This window comes from Lampris incognitus, chromosome 4 (genome assembly GCF_029633865.1).
Source record: "Lampris incognitus isolate fLamInc1 chromosome 4, fLamInc1.hap2, whole genome shotgun sequence".
Classification (NCBI taxonomy): Eukaryota; Metazoa; Chordata; class Actinopteri; order Lampriformes; family Lampridae; genus Lampris; species Lampris incognitus.
Window position 1 is genome coordinate 5,963,474 of NC_079214.1, and position 15,983 is coordinate 5,979,456.

Here is a 15,983-nt window from a genome sequence, read left to right on the forward strand (position 1 = left end):
CTAGCTGCTGTGTGCTCATAAGCAATAGCTGTAGCCTGGGCACACTGTCCAAGTGTACACGGTACATGGAAAGAGTTTGTAACGTCCCAAAGTTCAGTTAAAATCATTTAAGGCACAAGTTGACGCACATTTATGCAAGCATTGAAAGAGAAACTGATTGTCGCCAAGTAGACCTTTCTCCCAAACCTTGAGCCAGGCTGCTGCAGCTAGCCCCAACTGGAGAGGCTCCCGGTTTGTAATTGTACTGTATTGCACAAAGTATTTTCTGCTATGATTACACTGTGAACAAACAGGTTTCTATTTTACTCTTATTTCAGATAAGCCGGTTATCAAGATTAGCTTATGAAAATAGCAGCACACCAACGATGTGCTGATATTTTCAACAAGCTCATCTCTCTCTCACTGGCTCAGCGGGTCCTGTTAGTCACACCGCATCTTAGACCTCCGTTCGAATGTTGAAACTGCAGCTACTATGAAGGGAAGATCAGCGCATACCTTCCTTATGAATAAGCAGTGCTTGTGAAAGAAAAAAACTGGAATGAGGACAAAGTGGAAGTTGGACTGCCCACAAAGTGTTGCCCAACTCAGAACGACCTGAATCACGCCGAGTCAAAGAAGGGATTGGTCTCGTACCATCGCCCTGCACCCACACAACATTTTACTGGAGGAAAGATAAGGCTATAGCTTTTCAAAGAACGCATGGCAGTCTCTGCTTCATGTTGGATGACCTCAAGTCGGGCGGCTGCTCTGTTGTCAGTCTCTGGTTGTACCTTACCATTGCATTACTCTGTGCATCTGACCTACTGCATGTCTGCCTGTCCTGGAAGAGGGATCCCTCCTCTGTTGCTCTTTCTGAGGTTTCTCCCATTTTTTCCCAGATAAGGTTTTTCCTGTGGCGTTTTTCCTCGTTCAAGTTGAGAGTCTAAGGATAGAGGATGTCATATTGCACTGATCACTGATTGCAAAGCCCTTCGGGACGACTTTGTGATTTTGGGCTATACAGATAAACTGCCATCCATCCATTATCCAAGCTGCTTATCCCAACTGGGTTTGCGGGATGCTGGAGCCTATCCCAGCAGTCATTGGGCGGCAGGCGGGGAGACACCCTGGACAGGCCACCAGTCCATCACAGGGCCCACACACACACACACACACACACACACACACACATTCACACCTAGGGACAATTTAGTACGGCCGGTTCACCTGACCTACATGTCTTTGGACTGTGGGAGGAAACCGGGTCACCCGGAGGAAACCCACGCAGACACGGGGAGAACATGCAAACTCCACACAGAGGACGACGACCCGGGACGACCCCCAAGGTTGATATTTGATATGATTTGATATACTCCATTGATCCCCGTAGGGAAATTACACACTGCATTTAGCCCATCCTAGCTGTGTCGCTAGGAGCAGTGAGCGGCCGCCGTGCAGCAGGCGGAGACCGACCCCACTTCGTCTCACCAGGCCTCGGTCAGGGGCACAGACAGGAGTATTAACCCTAACATGCTTGTCTTTCTGATGGTGGGGGAAACCGGAGCACCCGGAGAAAGCCCACCGCACACACAGGGAGAACATGCAAACTCCACACAGAACGACCCGGGATGACCCTCAAGGTTGGACAACCCCGGGGTTCGAACCCAGGACCTTCTTGCTGTGAGGTGACCGCGCTAACCACCGTGCTATCGTGCCGCCCACAAATAAAGTTGACTGTATGGAAATATTCAAAGTATGTCACCAACTGCTGTTGCTTGTTCAGGCTGTTTTCCTTATACTCCTGATACCTTTAGTGTCTCTCAGCTCCACTGTTTCCTGACTGGGAGACCGAGAGGGAACGCTGCTCTGGCAGACACACGTCTGTGTTGTTTTGTTGTCATTATCTCTGATGGAGGAAACAGAACGCCCCCAGCAGAATGCACCGGGCTTGTGGGGGGAAAACAGAACCTGAGACAGACCGACTGGGTTTTTATCAGACTAAGCCCGAGACGATGAATCTCTCAGAAGGAGATCCACTGCGGAAGCCAAGACGAGAAGCATTTTGCCCAGCTGCTTCAGAGCATAGCTGATAACGGTGAACATGCTGCTTTCTTTACCCGCAGACGGGTAACTTTCTGTCATCCAGGATAACTTTCTGTCGTCCAACATTTGTTTCATTTAGTGGTCTATCTTGTAGTGACGCACTGACACTGGTGTTGCACGTCCGGTCGACACCGGGCTAAAATGAAAGTTTCGTGATGACTGGCGCAGCGGTGGTTGACTTTGGTCTATTTATGTGCTGAGCCACGCCCCGTTGGAGCTCATCGGTCAATATCTTTAAAACTAAATAAGATATCAACACACTTTGATAAGCTTGGCCCAATGATAATCCGCGGAACATTTGGTAGCAATCAGACCTACAGTTTAGGAGGAGGCGTCTAAAATGTGTTTCAAGCGGACTTTAGTGGTCCTTGAGGCAGCTGTGCAGAGGGACGACAGGTGGACGTCTGCACCACGTTTCCTGCAAAGCCACATTTACAGCGTAGCAGTTATGACTTCTCAAAGTCCATCATCCATCCATTATCTAAACCCCTTATCCTGCTCTCAGGGTCGCGGGGATGCTGGAGCCTATCCCAGCAGTCATGGGGTGGCAGGCGGGGAGACACCCTGGACAGGCCGCCAGGCCATCACAGGGCCCACACACACACACACACACACACACACACACACACACACACACACACACCTAAAGACAATTTACTACGGCCGATTCACCTGACCTACGTGTCTTTGGACTGTGGGAGGCTTTTGACCTTTAATTATAGTGCCTCTACCAGGCCGAATGGGGTCATATTTCTAGGGCAGCAGTTGCACACATCGTCCAATCAGTGGGCAAACTCTCAGGTCTCTGCCGTTTACCATCTCACGGGAATTTGTGCAAACACTTCTGAAGAAGGAAAGAAAGAATAAAGCAGCACGAGAACAAAGGGGTACCGGCCCTTCAGGCTTGAAGCCTAGTAGCAATATGAATCGCAGGAAGGCAAGCAAATCCTGGCAGTGTTTGAAGCCGTAAACAACGAGCAAATGTTGGTTATTCCTACTTGATAAATGACTAAATTCCATTGCTTACCAACACGGGGCTCGGCGGTTCGAATCCCCATGTTGCCTCCGGCTTGGTCGGGCGTCCCTACAGACACAATTGGCTGTCTGCAGGTGGGAAACCAGATGTGGGTGTGTGTCCTGGTCACTGCGCTAGCGCCTCATCTGGTCGGTCGGGGCACCTGTTCAAGGGGGAACTGGGGGGAATAGCGTGATCGTCCCACGCGCTCCGTCCCCCTGGTGAAACTTCTCCCTGTCAGGTGAAAAGAAGCGGCTGGTGACTCCACTTGTATCGGAAAAGGCATGTGGTCGTCTGCAGCCCCCCCCCCCGATTGGAGGAGAAGGTGGCGTGGCGATCGGGACGGCTCGGAAAACTGGGGTAATTGTCAAGATGTAATTGGGGAAGAAAAGGGGGGGAAATCCCCCCTCCCCCCGAAAAAAGATAAACAACTAAATTAATCAATTGCTTACCAATATTATAATTGATTTATGTTGATCAACTAATAGATTAACTGAAAAATGGTTTTTAACACTGATTACTTTCCACATGAAATTGAATCTGGTCTCTGGTTCTGAACTTTCTCTCTGCTCTACTCTTTGTGTGTGTGTGTGTGTGTGTGTGTGTGTGTGTGTGTGTGTGTGTGTGTGTGTGTGTGTGAGTTCTTGTTTAAAGCTGTTGAATGGTATATTTCATCAAAAGGGTGCCTATCAAATCTTGACCCCAATACAGGAGTTGTGTTTTCCTCCTTCTCACCCGTCCTCGTCTTCCTCCCCGGCTGTGTTGCAGGTGAAGAGGGCTCCCTGACGCATGGCTCTGTGGTGGAGGGACGCTTCGAAGGCTTCATCCAAACCCAGCAGGGAACATACTACGTGGAACCCTCCGAGCGGTACCTGAAAGACCAGGAAGTCCCTTTCCACTCCATCATCTATCACGAGGATGACATCAGTGAGTATCTTCTAAAACCACATCTTCATGAAAAAGCGTTGGCTGAAGCTGGACATAGAAAACTTTGAAGCACAATTATTTACCAATGAGCCTGGTCTGTACAAAATGAGGTGGTCACCAGGAAATCTGTCATCATGTTCTCTGCATCTCCCACTTGGCATCTGAGACCCGATAGCAGACCTGTTAGAAAGAAAAGACGGATTGGAACAGCTTTCAAAATGTAATATTGGTCAAAAGGGCTCAGTCCACATTGTAGAGAATAAAATTATTAAGGAATTTAATTTGACTTTCTGATAAAACCCTTTTAGTAGACAGAATTAAGTACTTGACGTTGTTCTACTACAATTAAAGCTCTAAATTAAAGTCTGAATAGTTTCTTTGCACTGCAAAATATACAAAAAGGAAGCAATGAATGCTTTCTTAAGCAACAGTGTTCCCTCTTCATGCTTTGAGTCACGGCAGAACAGTTATGGGTTCATTTCGGTCTAGTGATCTTGGCTGTTAGTAGCTGGGTTCATTTCTCAGCCCTAAGCACTTCTTAAAATGGGTTTTACTGTTAATTGCAGTACCGTGGCATGGCTATTAGCTGTGATTGTCAGTTGCTTGTGGAGTGATTCATCCATGCCATCATGTTTGTCTCTAGTGACCTTTGACAACTGCATGCGTTCACACTCACAAGAGCGTTCTTATTTTGTATGCTGAGCTGTTGAACAACGCAAGAATAATGTGGGGCTAAAGGTCTCATGCATATATGACAGGATGCAAGGGCAGGCAGTTGTACAGATGGATGGGTAGATGTCAATGAAAAGATACTTGGAGGCTCAGCTGAATGGTAAGTATGGACAGATAGCTCAGCAGCTTAAAGAAGAAATTGAGTCGTTGTTCTGAGTGAAGGGTAGATTTGACAGATTGGTTCCAGAGAGAGTTCGGCCTTGGTACTGCTTGGGTACCTGGTAAGCCAGGTACAAGGTAAGAACCCGGTGGTCTGTCATACTGGAGGTGGGTGTCACTGCCTTTTTGGTCACCTACTTAGCAGACATGGCTGTGGACCAGCCATGTCTGCCATGTTGTCCCCTCAATCAGGGTTTAGCTGGAAGACCTGCAAGTTGAAAGAGAACTGGAATGAAGTCTGAGAAGAGCCTGACCCTCCACTGATGTGGCTGAAGTTCAAAGCTGCACTCACAAAAAGACACACGCATGCGTGCACACACACACACACACACACACACACACACACACACACACATCTGTTAGTAGAAGAAATAATTAAATTAATAGCTAATTGTGGTCATAAACCTAAGGAAAAACTGATGGCGCATAAGCTTTATCATGGAGTTCATCAAACGATGAATTATCAAGGGATTCTTAACGAGGTGTGGGTTTCAACCAGTTAACACTATAATGTACGTCTTCACACATAGCCAACAAATGCCAAAAACCTACAACATGTGTAGGGCTGATTACTTCCAGGCCCATGACCATGGGCTTCACTTAAACAACTTGGCAGCACGGTGGCCCAGTGGTCAGCACTGTTGCCTCACAGCAAGAAGGTCCTGGGTTCGAACCCCAGGCCATCCCAGGCCCTTTCTGTGTAGAGTTTGCATGTTCTCCCCGTTTCTGCGTGGGTTTCCTCCCTAAAAGAGCTGCAAAAACTCTTTTAGGAAGGGATAGTTAGGGTTAATACTCCTGTCTGTGCCCCTGAGCAAGGCAGTGTTAGAGTTAATACTCCTGTCTGTGCCCCAGAGCAAGGCAATGGAAAGAAGAACTGGAGTTGGTCCCGGGCGCTGTAGTTGCCTACTGCTCCTATACAATAGGATGGGTTACATGCAAAAGATGCATTTCCCTAAGGGATTAATAAAAGCATATAAAATATATTTTTTAAAGCAACAGGAGATACTGTCCAGAGACATTGGGCCTCATTCATCAGTTGTTTGTATGTACAAATTTTGTTCTTACGCGCCCATGGAATTTTTTTAGCCCTGAAGTTTGTCTCCGAGACCAGTGTAGAACCTGGGTAACCCCTAAATGTAGACACCAGTTGGCTAACGCTGATGTCTTTGCAAGCCTGGGTGATTGCTTGGTGCAAGAAGTAGACAATAGATGTCAGGGGAAAGGAATTACAAATAACCATCAGGCTTTGCCACTGACTCAGACAATCTTGAGAGCTAAAAAAATTCCATGGGTGTATAAGAACAAATTTGTATGTACAAACGACTGATGAATGAGGCCCATGGTCTGCTGCTTCCCCTGCTGCCAAACACTGATGTATATGTGGATATGATGAGGGCATGTCAAGTAGAAGCCAAAACAGCTTTACATCACATGATATATTGTCATAAAGTTTGCTTTATTATCCATCCATTATCCAAACCGCTTATCCTGCTCTCAGGGTCGCGGGGATGCTGGAGCCTATCCCAGCAGTCACTGGGTGGCAGGCGGGGAGACACCCTGGACAGACCGTCCTAAATATTTTGAAAACATTCTGCAAAAGATTCCACCCCCTTACTTCTGCTTAGGAGCCTTGTGAATGCACAAACTGATTGACAGCAAGTAGGGACCAATGGAGACGCCGGCTTGTGAAGAACTCTCCTGATTGACTGATAAGGAGCAGATACAGAGAAAATGTTCTATTTCTGTTTACAGGGCCTACGGTGGCCGCAGAGACCCAATTTTTTTTCTGTGTATCTACTTGCATGAAAGCTGTCCAGATGTAGAGCTTGACCAAATATCTTGGTGTTCTAAGCTAAAATCGCTACCATAACTTTGGTACCGGTGAGAGAGTTAGAAACAAAGGAGAAAAAAGTCCTTCTCTCTGACATGTAGCTCCTGTCACAACTTCCTTTGTTCGTGTTGTATCCAGATAAACTGATTCGACCTTATTTCAGTTCCTTTGTTTGTCTTTTTCTTCTGTTCACAGCCTTTTCTTTTTTGATTTGCATTTGCATGGGGTTATTTGCCTGAGGGACAAAACAAGCTTTCTCTGTTACAATCTACAACACATTGTCAGGCGGTGAATGCTTTCTTTCTGTACAGCTCAAGTCAGTCCGGTGACCAGCATGGGACCTTTATGGAAATTGGGCCCCTATAATATTTCTTTACTTCTGTCCAGAACCTCACCCATCGGTAGTGTCATACAGTAATACCGATGACTCATGTCGAGCTGGGAGTTAGCTGGACGTAGGCCATGTTTTTGCAGCTCTTTTAGGAAGACCGTGCTGGCCCAGCAACATTTATGTCACTGACTTTGATGGAAAAGAATTATAAATAGAATATACCACCAGAAGAGCCGTTCCCCTGGCATGTCTCCTCTGTGTATGGGTGTGATTTGAAAAATAATTTTTGGAAAATCACCAGATTGTTTGTGTTTGTCGCCCCCTTTAAAAAAGGGGACCAGAGGGTGTGCTCCAATTATCGGGGCATCACATTGCTAAGCCTCTCTGGTAAAGTCTACGCTAGGGTGCTGGAAAGGAGGCTCCAACCAATTGTCGAACCTTGAATCCAGGAGGAACAATGTGGATTCCGTCCTGGCCGTGGAACAACAGACCAACTCTTTACCCTTGCGGAAGTGCTGAGCTCCGGAGGCATGGGCGTTTGACCAGCCAGTCTACATCTGTTTTGTGGACTTGGAGAAGGCTTACGACCGTGTACCCAGGGGCACTCTGTGGGGGGTATTGCAGGAGTATGGGGTACCAGGGCAGTTGCTACAAGCCATCCGGTCCTTGTATGACCATACTGAGAGCTGTGTCCGGATTCTCGGCACAAAGTCAAACATGTTTTCAGTGGGCGCCAGACTCCACCAAGGTTGTCCCTTGTCTCCGATTCTGTTCGTGATATTCATGGACAGGATCTCAAGGTGCAGCCAAGGTGAGGAGTGTGTCCGTTTTGGGAACCTCAGAACTGCATCTCTGCTCTTCGCAGATGATGTGGTTTTGTTGGCTTCATCAGAATGCGACCTCCAGCGCACACTGGGGCAGTTTGCAGCTGAGTGTGAAATGGCCGGGATGAGAGTCAGCACCTCCAAGTCTGAGGCCATGGTTCTCTACCGGAAAATGGTGGATTGCTCCCTCCGGGTTGAGGATGAGTTGTTGCCGCGAGTGAAGGATTTCAAGTATCTCGAGGTCTTGTTCACGAGTGAGGGTAGGATGGAGCGGGAGATCGACAGGTGGATTGGTGCAACATCAGTTGTAATGTGGACGTTGCACCAGACCGTTGTGGTGAAGAGGGAGCTGAGCCAGAAGGCAAAGGTCTCAATTTACCAGTCAATCGTCATTCCAACCCTCACCTATGGCCACAAGCTTTGGGTAGTGACCGAAAAGGTGAGATTGCGGATACAAGTGGCTGAAAAGAGTTTCCTTCGCAGGGTGTCAGGGCTCAGCCTTAGAGATAGGGTGAGAAGTGCAGACATCCGGAGGGAGCTCGGAGTAGAGCTGCTGCTCCTTCATGTCGAAAGGAGCCAGTTGAGGTAGTTTAGGCATCTGATTAGGATGCCTCCTGGGCACCTTCCTTTGGAGGTTTTCTGGGCACGTCCAACTGGGAGGAGACCCCAGGGTAGACCCAGAACTTGCTGGAGGGACTACTTGTCCAATCTGGCCTGAGAACGCCTTGGGATCCCTCAGGAGGAGCTGGAGGGCGTTGCTGGGGAGAGGGAGGTCTGGAGTGCCCTACTTAGCTTGCTGCCACCGAGACCCGACCCCGGAGAAGCGGCTGATGATGAGATGAGATGTTTGTGTTTGTTTTTGGTGTTAATTCGTAGTGAAATCCAAAGATCAATGTAAGCTGTGGGTCGCGCAGCAAAACTGCAATAATCTATTATTTATCGGTGCTTTATCGGTGCCCTTTGTCCCATCCGAGGACAAAGGGCTTTACACTGAACGACTAAAATGCATTACACTAACTTCTGCTTAGACTACTCGTGGTGTTGAAATTCCTGTTAACTGTCAAAATGAGAGTTGTTACCATGAAGGACAGTTAGAGTTTTATGAGGTAACGTGTGGTGAAGTTTCGATGGTTAATACAGATAAAACCAGGCGCTAGAGATGGCTGTTATGCTTTTTCATCTCAAGTCAAGTCAGTTTTATTTGTATCGCCCAATATCACAAATTACAAATGTGCCTCAGGGGGCTTTACAGCAACACAACATCCTGTTCTTAGACCCTCACATCGGATAAGGAACAACTCCCTAAAACACCTTTTAACGGAGAAAAAAATAGGAAGAAACCTCAGAGCAACAGAGGAGGATCTCTCTCTCTCCCAAGACGGACAACGTGCAATGATGTTGTGTTCACACAATCTACACAATACAACACTGAAAGAGGATAACACCGTTATAATGGCATTATAAAATTTATGAAGAATATGATGAGGAGGATGCCAAGCAGTGTCCAAACACCACCAGAACAACCCAGGACCTGAGCCACGCGACCACCATCACCATGTAGACAAAAAAACCAAAAAAACCAAACAAACACATTAGTCACATCTGAGTGAGAGATGGATATAACATTGAAACAGGATAAAAACAACAGATCTTACTTTATTCAGACACAAAGGTAGGTCCATGTTAAAAGACAAAAAAATTATATGGATTTATAAGATATGTAACAAGAAAATGTGAAGAGGGGGATGCCAAGCAGTGCCCAGGTGGTGACCACCGTCACCATGGAGACCTGGGAGGAGGACAGACTGTACGTACACACAAGGGAGCCTCACATCTCACCATTCACACACACACAAGAAGAGAAAGGAGAAGACATCATTCAGAGAGAGAGAGACAGAGAAGACATGTGAGAGAAGAGAACAGTTTAATCTGGTGGGCAGAGCAGTGGTTGGTAGATTCATTGAGACAGAAACCGACCCACCATGCAGTACAGGCGGTACAGCACTCAACTAAAAAGCAACTAATTGTAGGCTAAGGAAAAAAGACGAGTTTTAAGTTTGGATTTAAAGGACTCAACAGACTCTGGTTGTCTGATGGCAGCAGGCAGGTTATTCCACAAGAACGGGGCCTGATAGGAAAAGGCCCTGCTGCCACCAGCTGACTTCTTAACTTTGGGGTCACACAGGAGCCCTGTATTTTGAGAGTGAAGAGCTGGAGATGGAATGTAAGGTTTAAGGAGATCAGACAGGGGAGATGGGGCAAGCCAAGGAAGGCAGGAATTGGTGTAATATGGTCAAATTTTCTAGATGTAGTTTGGATTCTAGCTGCAGCATTCTGAACCATCTGAAGACTTTTAGTACTAGCATGTGGCAGACCTGAGAACAGACTCTGCTGTGTTTTGGTGCCATCATAAAGTCACTGTTATGTTGAGCGATGGCGATTGTCTCAATGAAGACACATGTGCACTTTGCTAGTCAGCTGTAGATCCAGTGAATATTGGGTGATGTTTTAAATACAGTACCCGAAAACTTGAATTCAAGTGGATGATTTTCACTGTTTGGCGGCACGGTGGCGCAGTGGTTACTGCGATCGCATCACAGCAAGAAGGTCCTGGGTTCGAGACCCGGGGTAGTCCAACCTTGGTGGGTCATCTCAGGTCGTCCTCTGTGTGGAGTTTGCATGTTCTCCCCGTGTCTGTGTGGGTTTCCTCCGGGTGCTCCAGTTTCCTCCCACAGTCCAAAGACATGTAGGTCAGGTGACTCACCGTACTAAATTGTCTCTAGGTGTGAATGTGTGTGTGGGTGTGGGTGTGTGTGTGTGTGGGTGGGTGTGTGTGGGTGGGTGTGGGTGTGTGGGCCCTGTGATGGCCTGGTGGCCTGTCCAGGGTGTCTCCCCGCCTGCCGCCAAATGACTGCTGGAATAGGCTCCAGCACCCTGGGAGCAGGATAAGCGGTTAAGATAATGGATGGATTTCACTTTTATTCTTGAGTTAGTTTTCCCTTAAAAAAAATGGAGGGAAGGGTTAATTTGTGTCCCCAACATGTCCGAGGAAACGAGAATTACACCCTTTAAAACTGTCATGACTTTTTTGTACTCGCATATGAGGTCTAGTTTAGTTTGTACGTTCTTGTACTTCTATCTTAGTGAGGATCAGTTTGAGTTTAACCATCAGAGGGAGGACATTTTTGCAAAGTGAAGACATTTGGGCCGATCCTCACTTTGTTTTTTTTGGATTTCCCCCCTTTTCTCCTCAATTGCCCTTGGCCAATTACCCCCACTCTTCCGAGCCGTCCCGGTCGCTGCTCCACCCCCTCTGCTGATCCGGGGAGGGCTGCAGACTACCACATGCCTCCTCCCATACATGTGGAGTCACCAGCCGCTTCTTTTCACCTGACAGTGAGGAGTTTCTCCAGGGAGACGTAGCACGTGGGAGGATCACGCTATTCCCCCCAGTTCCCCCTCCCCCCCAACAGGCGCCTCGACCGACCAGAGGAGGCGCTAGTGCAGCGACCAGGACACATACCCACATCCGGCTTCCCACCCGCAGGCACAGCCAGTTGTGTCTGCAGGGGCGCCCGACCAAGCCGGAGGTAACACGGGGATTCGAACCGGCAATCCCCATGTTGGTAGGCAACGGAATAGACCGCCACGCCACCCGGACACCTCGATCCCCACTTCTTTTAAGGGCCTATTTTAGGGTTTGGGGTTTTCGAGTTAAGGTTAAGAATAGGTTAAGGTGAGGGCAAGGTTTAAGCTTAGGTGTGTAGTTCTGATGGTTAAGGGCTAGGGGATGAAATGTAGTCAACGAGGGTCATCACAGAGATGGAAGTACAAGATTGTGTGTGTGCATGTGTGTTCATATCAGGGTACGAGGTTTCATGTGTGTGTGTGCATTTGTATCATTGTGTAAGGTCTAGTTAAATGTGGTGTGTGTGTATTTGTAGCAGGAGGTACAAATCTGGAGGATCAAGCTCCACTACTGATCCATAATGCTTGTATTACACAGATTCACTCTTACAAATACCTGGGTGTACATATTGACTGTCATCTGTCTTGGCAAGTCCATGTGAATTCTGTATGTACTGGGATCCAACAGAGACTCTACTTTTTGTGCAGACTTGGGGTGTCTGGGGTTGGACAGAGGGTAATGGTGTTATTTTAGCATGCTGTGATAGAGAGTATATTAGGTTAGGGAACCTCAGCTTGGTTTGGTAACATATCAGTTCAGTTAAAATCACAAATAAACAGACTGGTCCACACAGCAATGAAAAGTGATGGGGGTGAGCGAGCATCCCTACCACCAACAGGCTAGGAACATTATAGCTGACCCCTCTCATGTCCTGTATTCAGAATAAAAACTGCTCCCATCAGGTAGACGCTACAGGCTTCCTATTAAATACAGGAAAAGATACCTGAACAGGTATAAAAACTCTTTCATCCCTCTATCAGTGAATCTCCTCAACCCAGGACAAAAGAAAGATGTGAAATGATGGGCTGTGTTGCACATATTTAAATGTACTTTATGTCTGTTGCTGCACTATAATGTATGTATTTTTATGTGGCAGCCCTTATGTCTAAGACAAATTTTCCTCAGGACAAATAAAGTAATCGTGAAGTAAGATGTAGTGTAATGTTTGTGTGTATTTGTATCACGGTGTAAAGCCTAGTGTAATGTGTGTGTTGGGATGGATGGAGCTTTGTTCTGCAGCAGTTGCAGGATGGACCAGAGGATAATTTCTTGAGTTAGCATAGGCGTTCTGTCTGGAAGGTCTCTCTCTCTGCTGGGACTGTAGAGATGGGAGATAGAAACAGAGATGTGGAAGAGCAAGCAGGGGGATGAAGAGCACTTTGGATTAGTGAAAATCTTTTCATCTAAAGTTGCTCCTCCTGGGCGCCCCGTTGGCTCACCTGGTAGAGTGGTTCCATATAAGACTGAGTCCTTACCACCGCGGCCTGGGTTCGAATCCGGCCTGGGCCCTTTCCTGCATGTCATCCCCTCTTGCTCCCCTGCCTTTCCTGTCTCCCTCTCTCAATTATCACTGTCAAATAAGGGCAGAAAATGCCCCCCTTCCCAAAAGGTTGCTCCTCTGTGCTGACTGTGGGGTCCTGTCGACCCCCGACACCTCAAATATGATGCTAGTGAAATCCATACAGGAACAAAATGATTTTCCACACCATTTCTCTTTGTTTCTGCTAGATTATCCTCATAAGTACGGCTCCGAGGGCGGCTGTGCCGACCACTCCGTGTTTGAGAGGATGCGGAAATACCAGGAATCTGCAGTGGGGGAGTCAGTCAAGGTGAGGTCCAGTATCATACACACACACGCACACACAGTTAAACGTTTTCCAAAGGAAAAGGGTGAAAACTGGTGAATGTCCGACCCCAGATCCAGACCACCTCAGACGGTCGAATTCATATCTTTTCAGCCCATCTGGCTGCAGTGAGGACTTCTCGAATACGTCCACACCAACACGGATGAGTAAAAAAAACCCATCTTTTTTCTCCGTGTGGCCTTCCATCAACACCACGCTGGCATTTACAACCTTTGAAACACATCGGTTCGAAAACGGTTTCAGAATTGGATAAATCTGAAATGCAGAAACGGAGCTTTCCACAACGCTGCCACGTGATCACGTGATCTCAGTGTGCCGCTGCCGGCTCGAGGATCCTGCGCATGTCCAGAAGGGGAGACTTGTGTGTTTCTCTTTTGTTTTGGCATTTCAGTGTGGAAAGCGAACTTGTTGTTGGCAGAGGATGCAGCAAAAACCTTATGGTGTACTGCTGAAGGAAAAAAACCATTTAAAATGTCGCGTCCATCTTTATCATGTCTCATAACGAGCGTCATTTCCTGTGCGCGAAGACACGATCACGTCTCGTTACCTGGTATTGCAACTACACTGCCTGTGCTCGTCACACCAGACCATTTGAAGAGAATTAGGTGGTGTATTGAAGCACCACGGGTATCAATTTGTTGTGTACAAACTCCACATCTTATTAAGGCGTCTTAAATTCGAATTCATGAAGTCTTATTTTCTAATACTTTTGGCTGCTCCCACTAGGGGTCGCCACAGCGGATCATCCGTTTCCATCTCTTCCTGTCCTCTGCATCTTCCTCTGTCACACCAGCCACCTGCATGTCCTCCCTCACCACATCCATAAACCTCCTCTTTGGCTTTCCTCGTTTCCTCTTCCCTGGCAGCTCCATATTCAGCATCCTTCTCCCAATATACCCAGCATCTCTCCTCCACACATGTCCAAACCATCTCAATATACCCAGCATCTCTCCTCCACACATGTCCAAACCATCTCAATACACCCAGCATCTCTCCTCCACACATGTCCAAACCATCTCAATATACCCAGCATCTCTCCTCCACATGTCCAAACCATCTCAATATACCCAGCATCTCTCCTCCACATGTCCAAACCATCTCAATATACCCAGCATCTCTCCTCCACACATGTCCAAACCATCTCAATACACCCAGCATCTCTCCTCCACACATGTCCAAACCATCTCAATACACCAGACCAAGCTAGTCTGACTGGCTGGTGATGAGACTCAGAATTTATCCTCTAGGAGTCATTGTCAGAGCTATTGATATACGTGGCTCTTTGTGATCCAATGTTTACCAACGCCCGTCGCTAACAAAGCCATAGATATGAGTGGCTCTTTTGTGTACCGATGTTATGGCTGCGCCCGTCGTTATCGGAGCTATTGATATGCGTGGCTCTCCTGAGCTCCGATGTCCAGCCGGGCCCGTCATCATCGGAGCTATTGATTTGCATTTGTTTAGCAGCGATGGTGGTTGGGGGTGTTAGTTTCGACTTCATTGTTCAGTGGTCATGAGTCATTGGAGCCATTAGTGACAGACTGTTGTTCTTGGAGGCCGGGCTTCTTGAGTCTCCTGGGTAGAGATGAAAGGACGGCATTGTAAGTGGGAGACCTCCTCCTCTGTTGAGGGATGGTTTTTCCAGTTTCACATAGATGGCTTCCTTCACCCCTCTTTCAAACCATCTATCTTCCCTGTCCAAAATGTGTACGTTGCTGTCCTGGAAGGAGTGTGTCTTCTCCTTTAGGTGTAGATAAACTGCTGAGTCTTGTCCTGAGGAGTTTGGCCTTCTGTGTTGAGCCATCCGTTTGTGTAGTGGTTGTTTGGTTTCTCCTATGTATAGGTCAGTGCAATCCTCATTGCATTGTACAGCATCCACCAGATTGCTTTTCCGGGTGTGTAGTACACGGTCTTCGGGATGAACCAGTCTTTGTCGGAGTGTGTTGCTGGGTTTGAAGTATACCGGGATGTGGTGTTTGTTGAAAATTCTCCTGAGTTTCTTGCTCTTCCTTCTGTTTCTTTTCTCCTTGTCGCTCACCCGGTTGGTCTTTTTAGAATGTGTTGCAGTTTCACAAAGGTCCAACTGGGGTAGCCGCAGGTTTTTTAAGCTCCCCTCAGGTGTTTGTGTTCTTCTCGTTGGGCCTGAGTGCTGCTGGGCACATTATCAGCTCTGTGTTGCAAAGTTTTGATGATGCCCAGTTTGTGTTCCAGAGGGTGGTGTGAGTCGAAAAGTAGATATTGGTCTGTGTGGGTAGTTTTCCTGTAAACCCAATGTGGAGGCTCCTGTCTTCCCCAATGTAGACGTCACAGTCCAAGAAGGGCAAACTTCCCTTGTGAACTTCATGTTCTTGTCCACTACTGAGCTGATGTGTTTGGTAAACACTTGCACCTCTTGTGTTTGGATTTTGACCCATGTGTCGTCCACATATCTGAACCAGTGGCTCGGAGGTGTTCCTCTGAAGGAGTTCAGGACCCTGTGTTCTACCTCTTCCATATATAAGTTGGCCACAATGGGAGATACTGGTGAGCCCATTGCACAGCCGTGTTTCTGTCTGTAAAACTGGCCCCTGAATTGGAAATATGTAGTGTTCAGGCAAAGGTCCAGTAGTTGGCAAATCTGGTCTGGGCTGTTTTAAAGTTTAAAAATACTCTGAGATGATTAATATATTGTTTAACATGGTTTTCCCACACAAAAGAAAACTTTGAAAATGGGTTGGAAGCTCGTTTACTCTCTCCCTCATTGAGAAA

The 15,983-nt window shown here is 47.3% G+C and overlaps 1 protein-coding gene across 1 annotated transcript in view; it reads left to right on the forward strand.

Moving 5' to 3' along the window:
- The window catches only part of adam10a (ADAM metallopeptidase domain 10a), a 103,489-nt gene that overhangs the window by 62,068 nt on the left and 25,438 nt on the right, over positions 1-15,983 (forward strand). The window contains exons 4-5 of the mRNA XM_056278182.1: positions 3,866-4,024; positions 13,099-13,199. Of these exons, the coding sequence (XP_056134157.1) occupies positions 3,866-4,024; positions 13,099-13,199 (260 nt within the window). The remainder of the gene's footprint in view (positions 1-3,865; positions 4,025-13,098; positions 13,200-15,983) is intronic.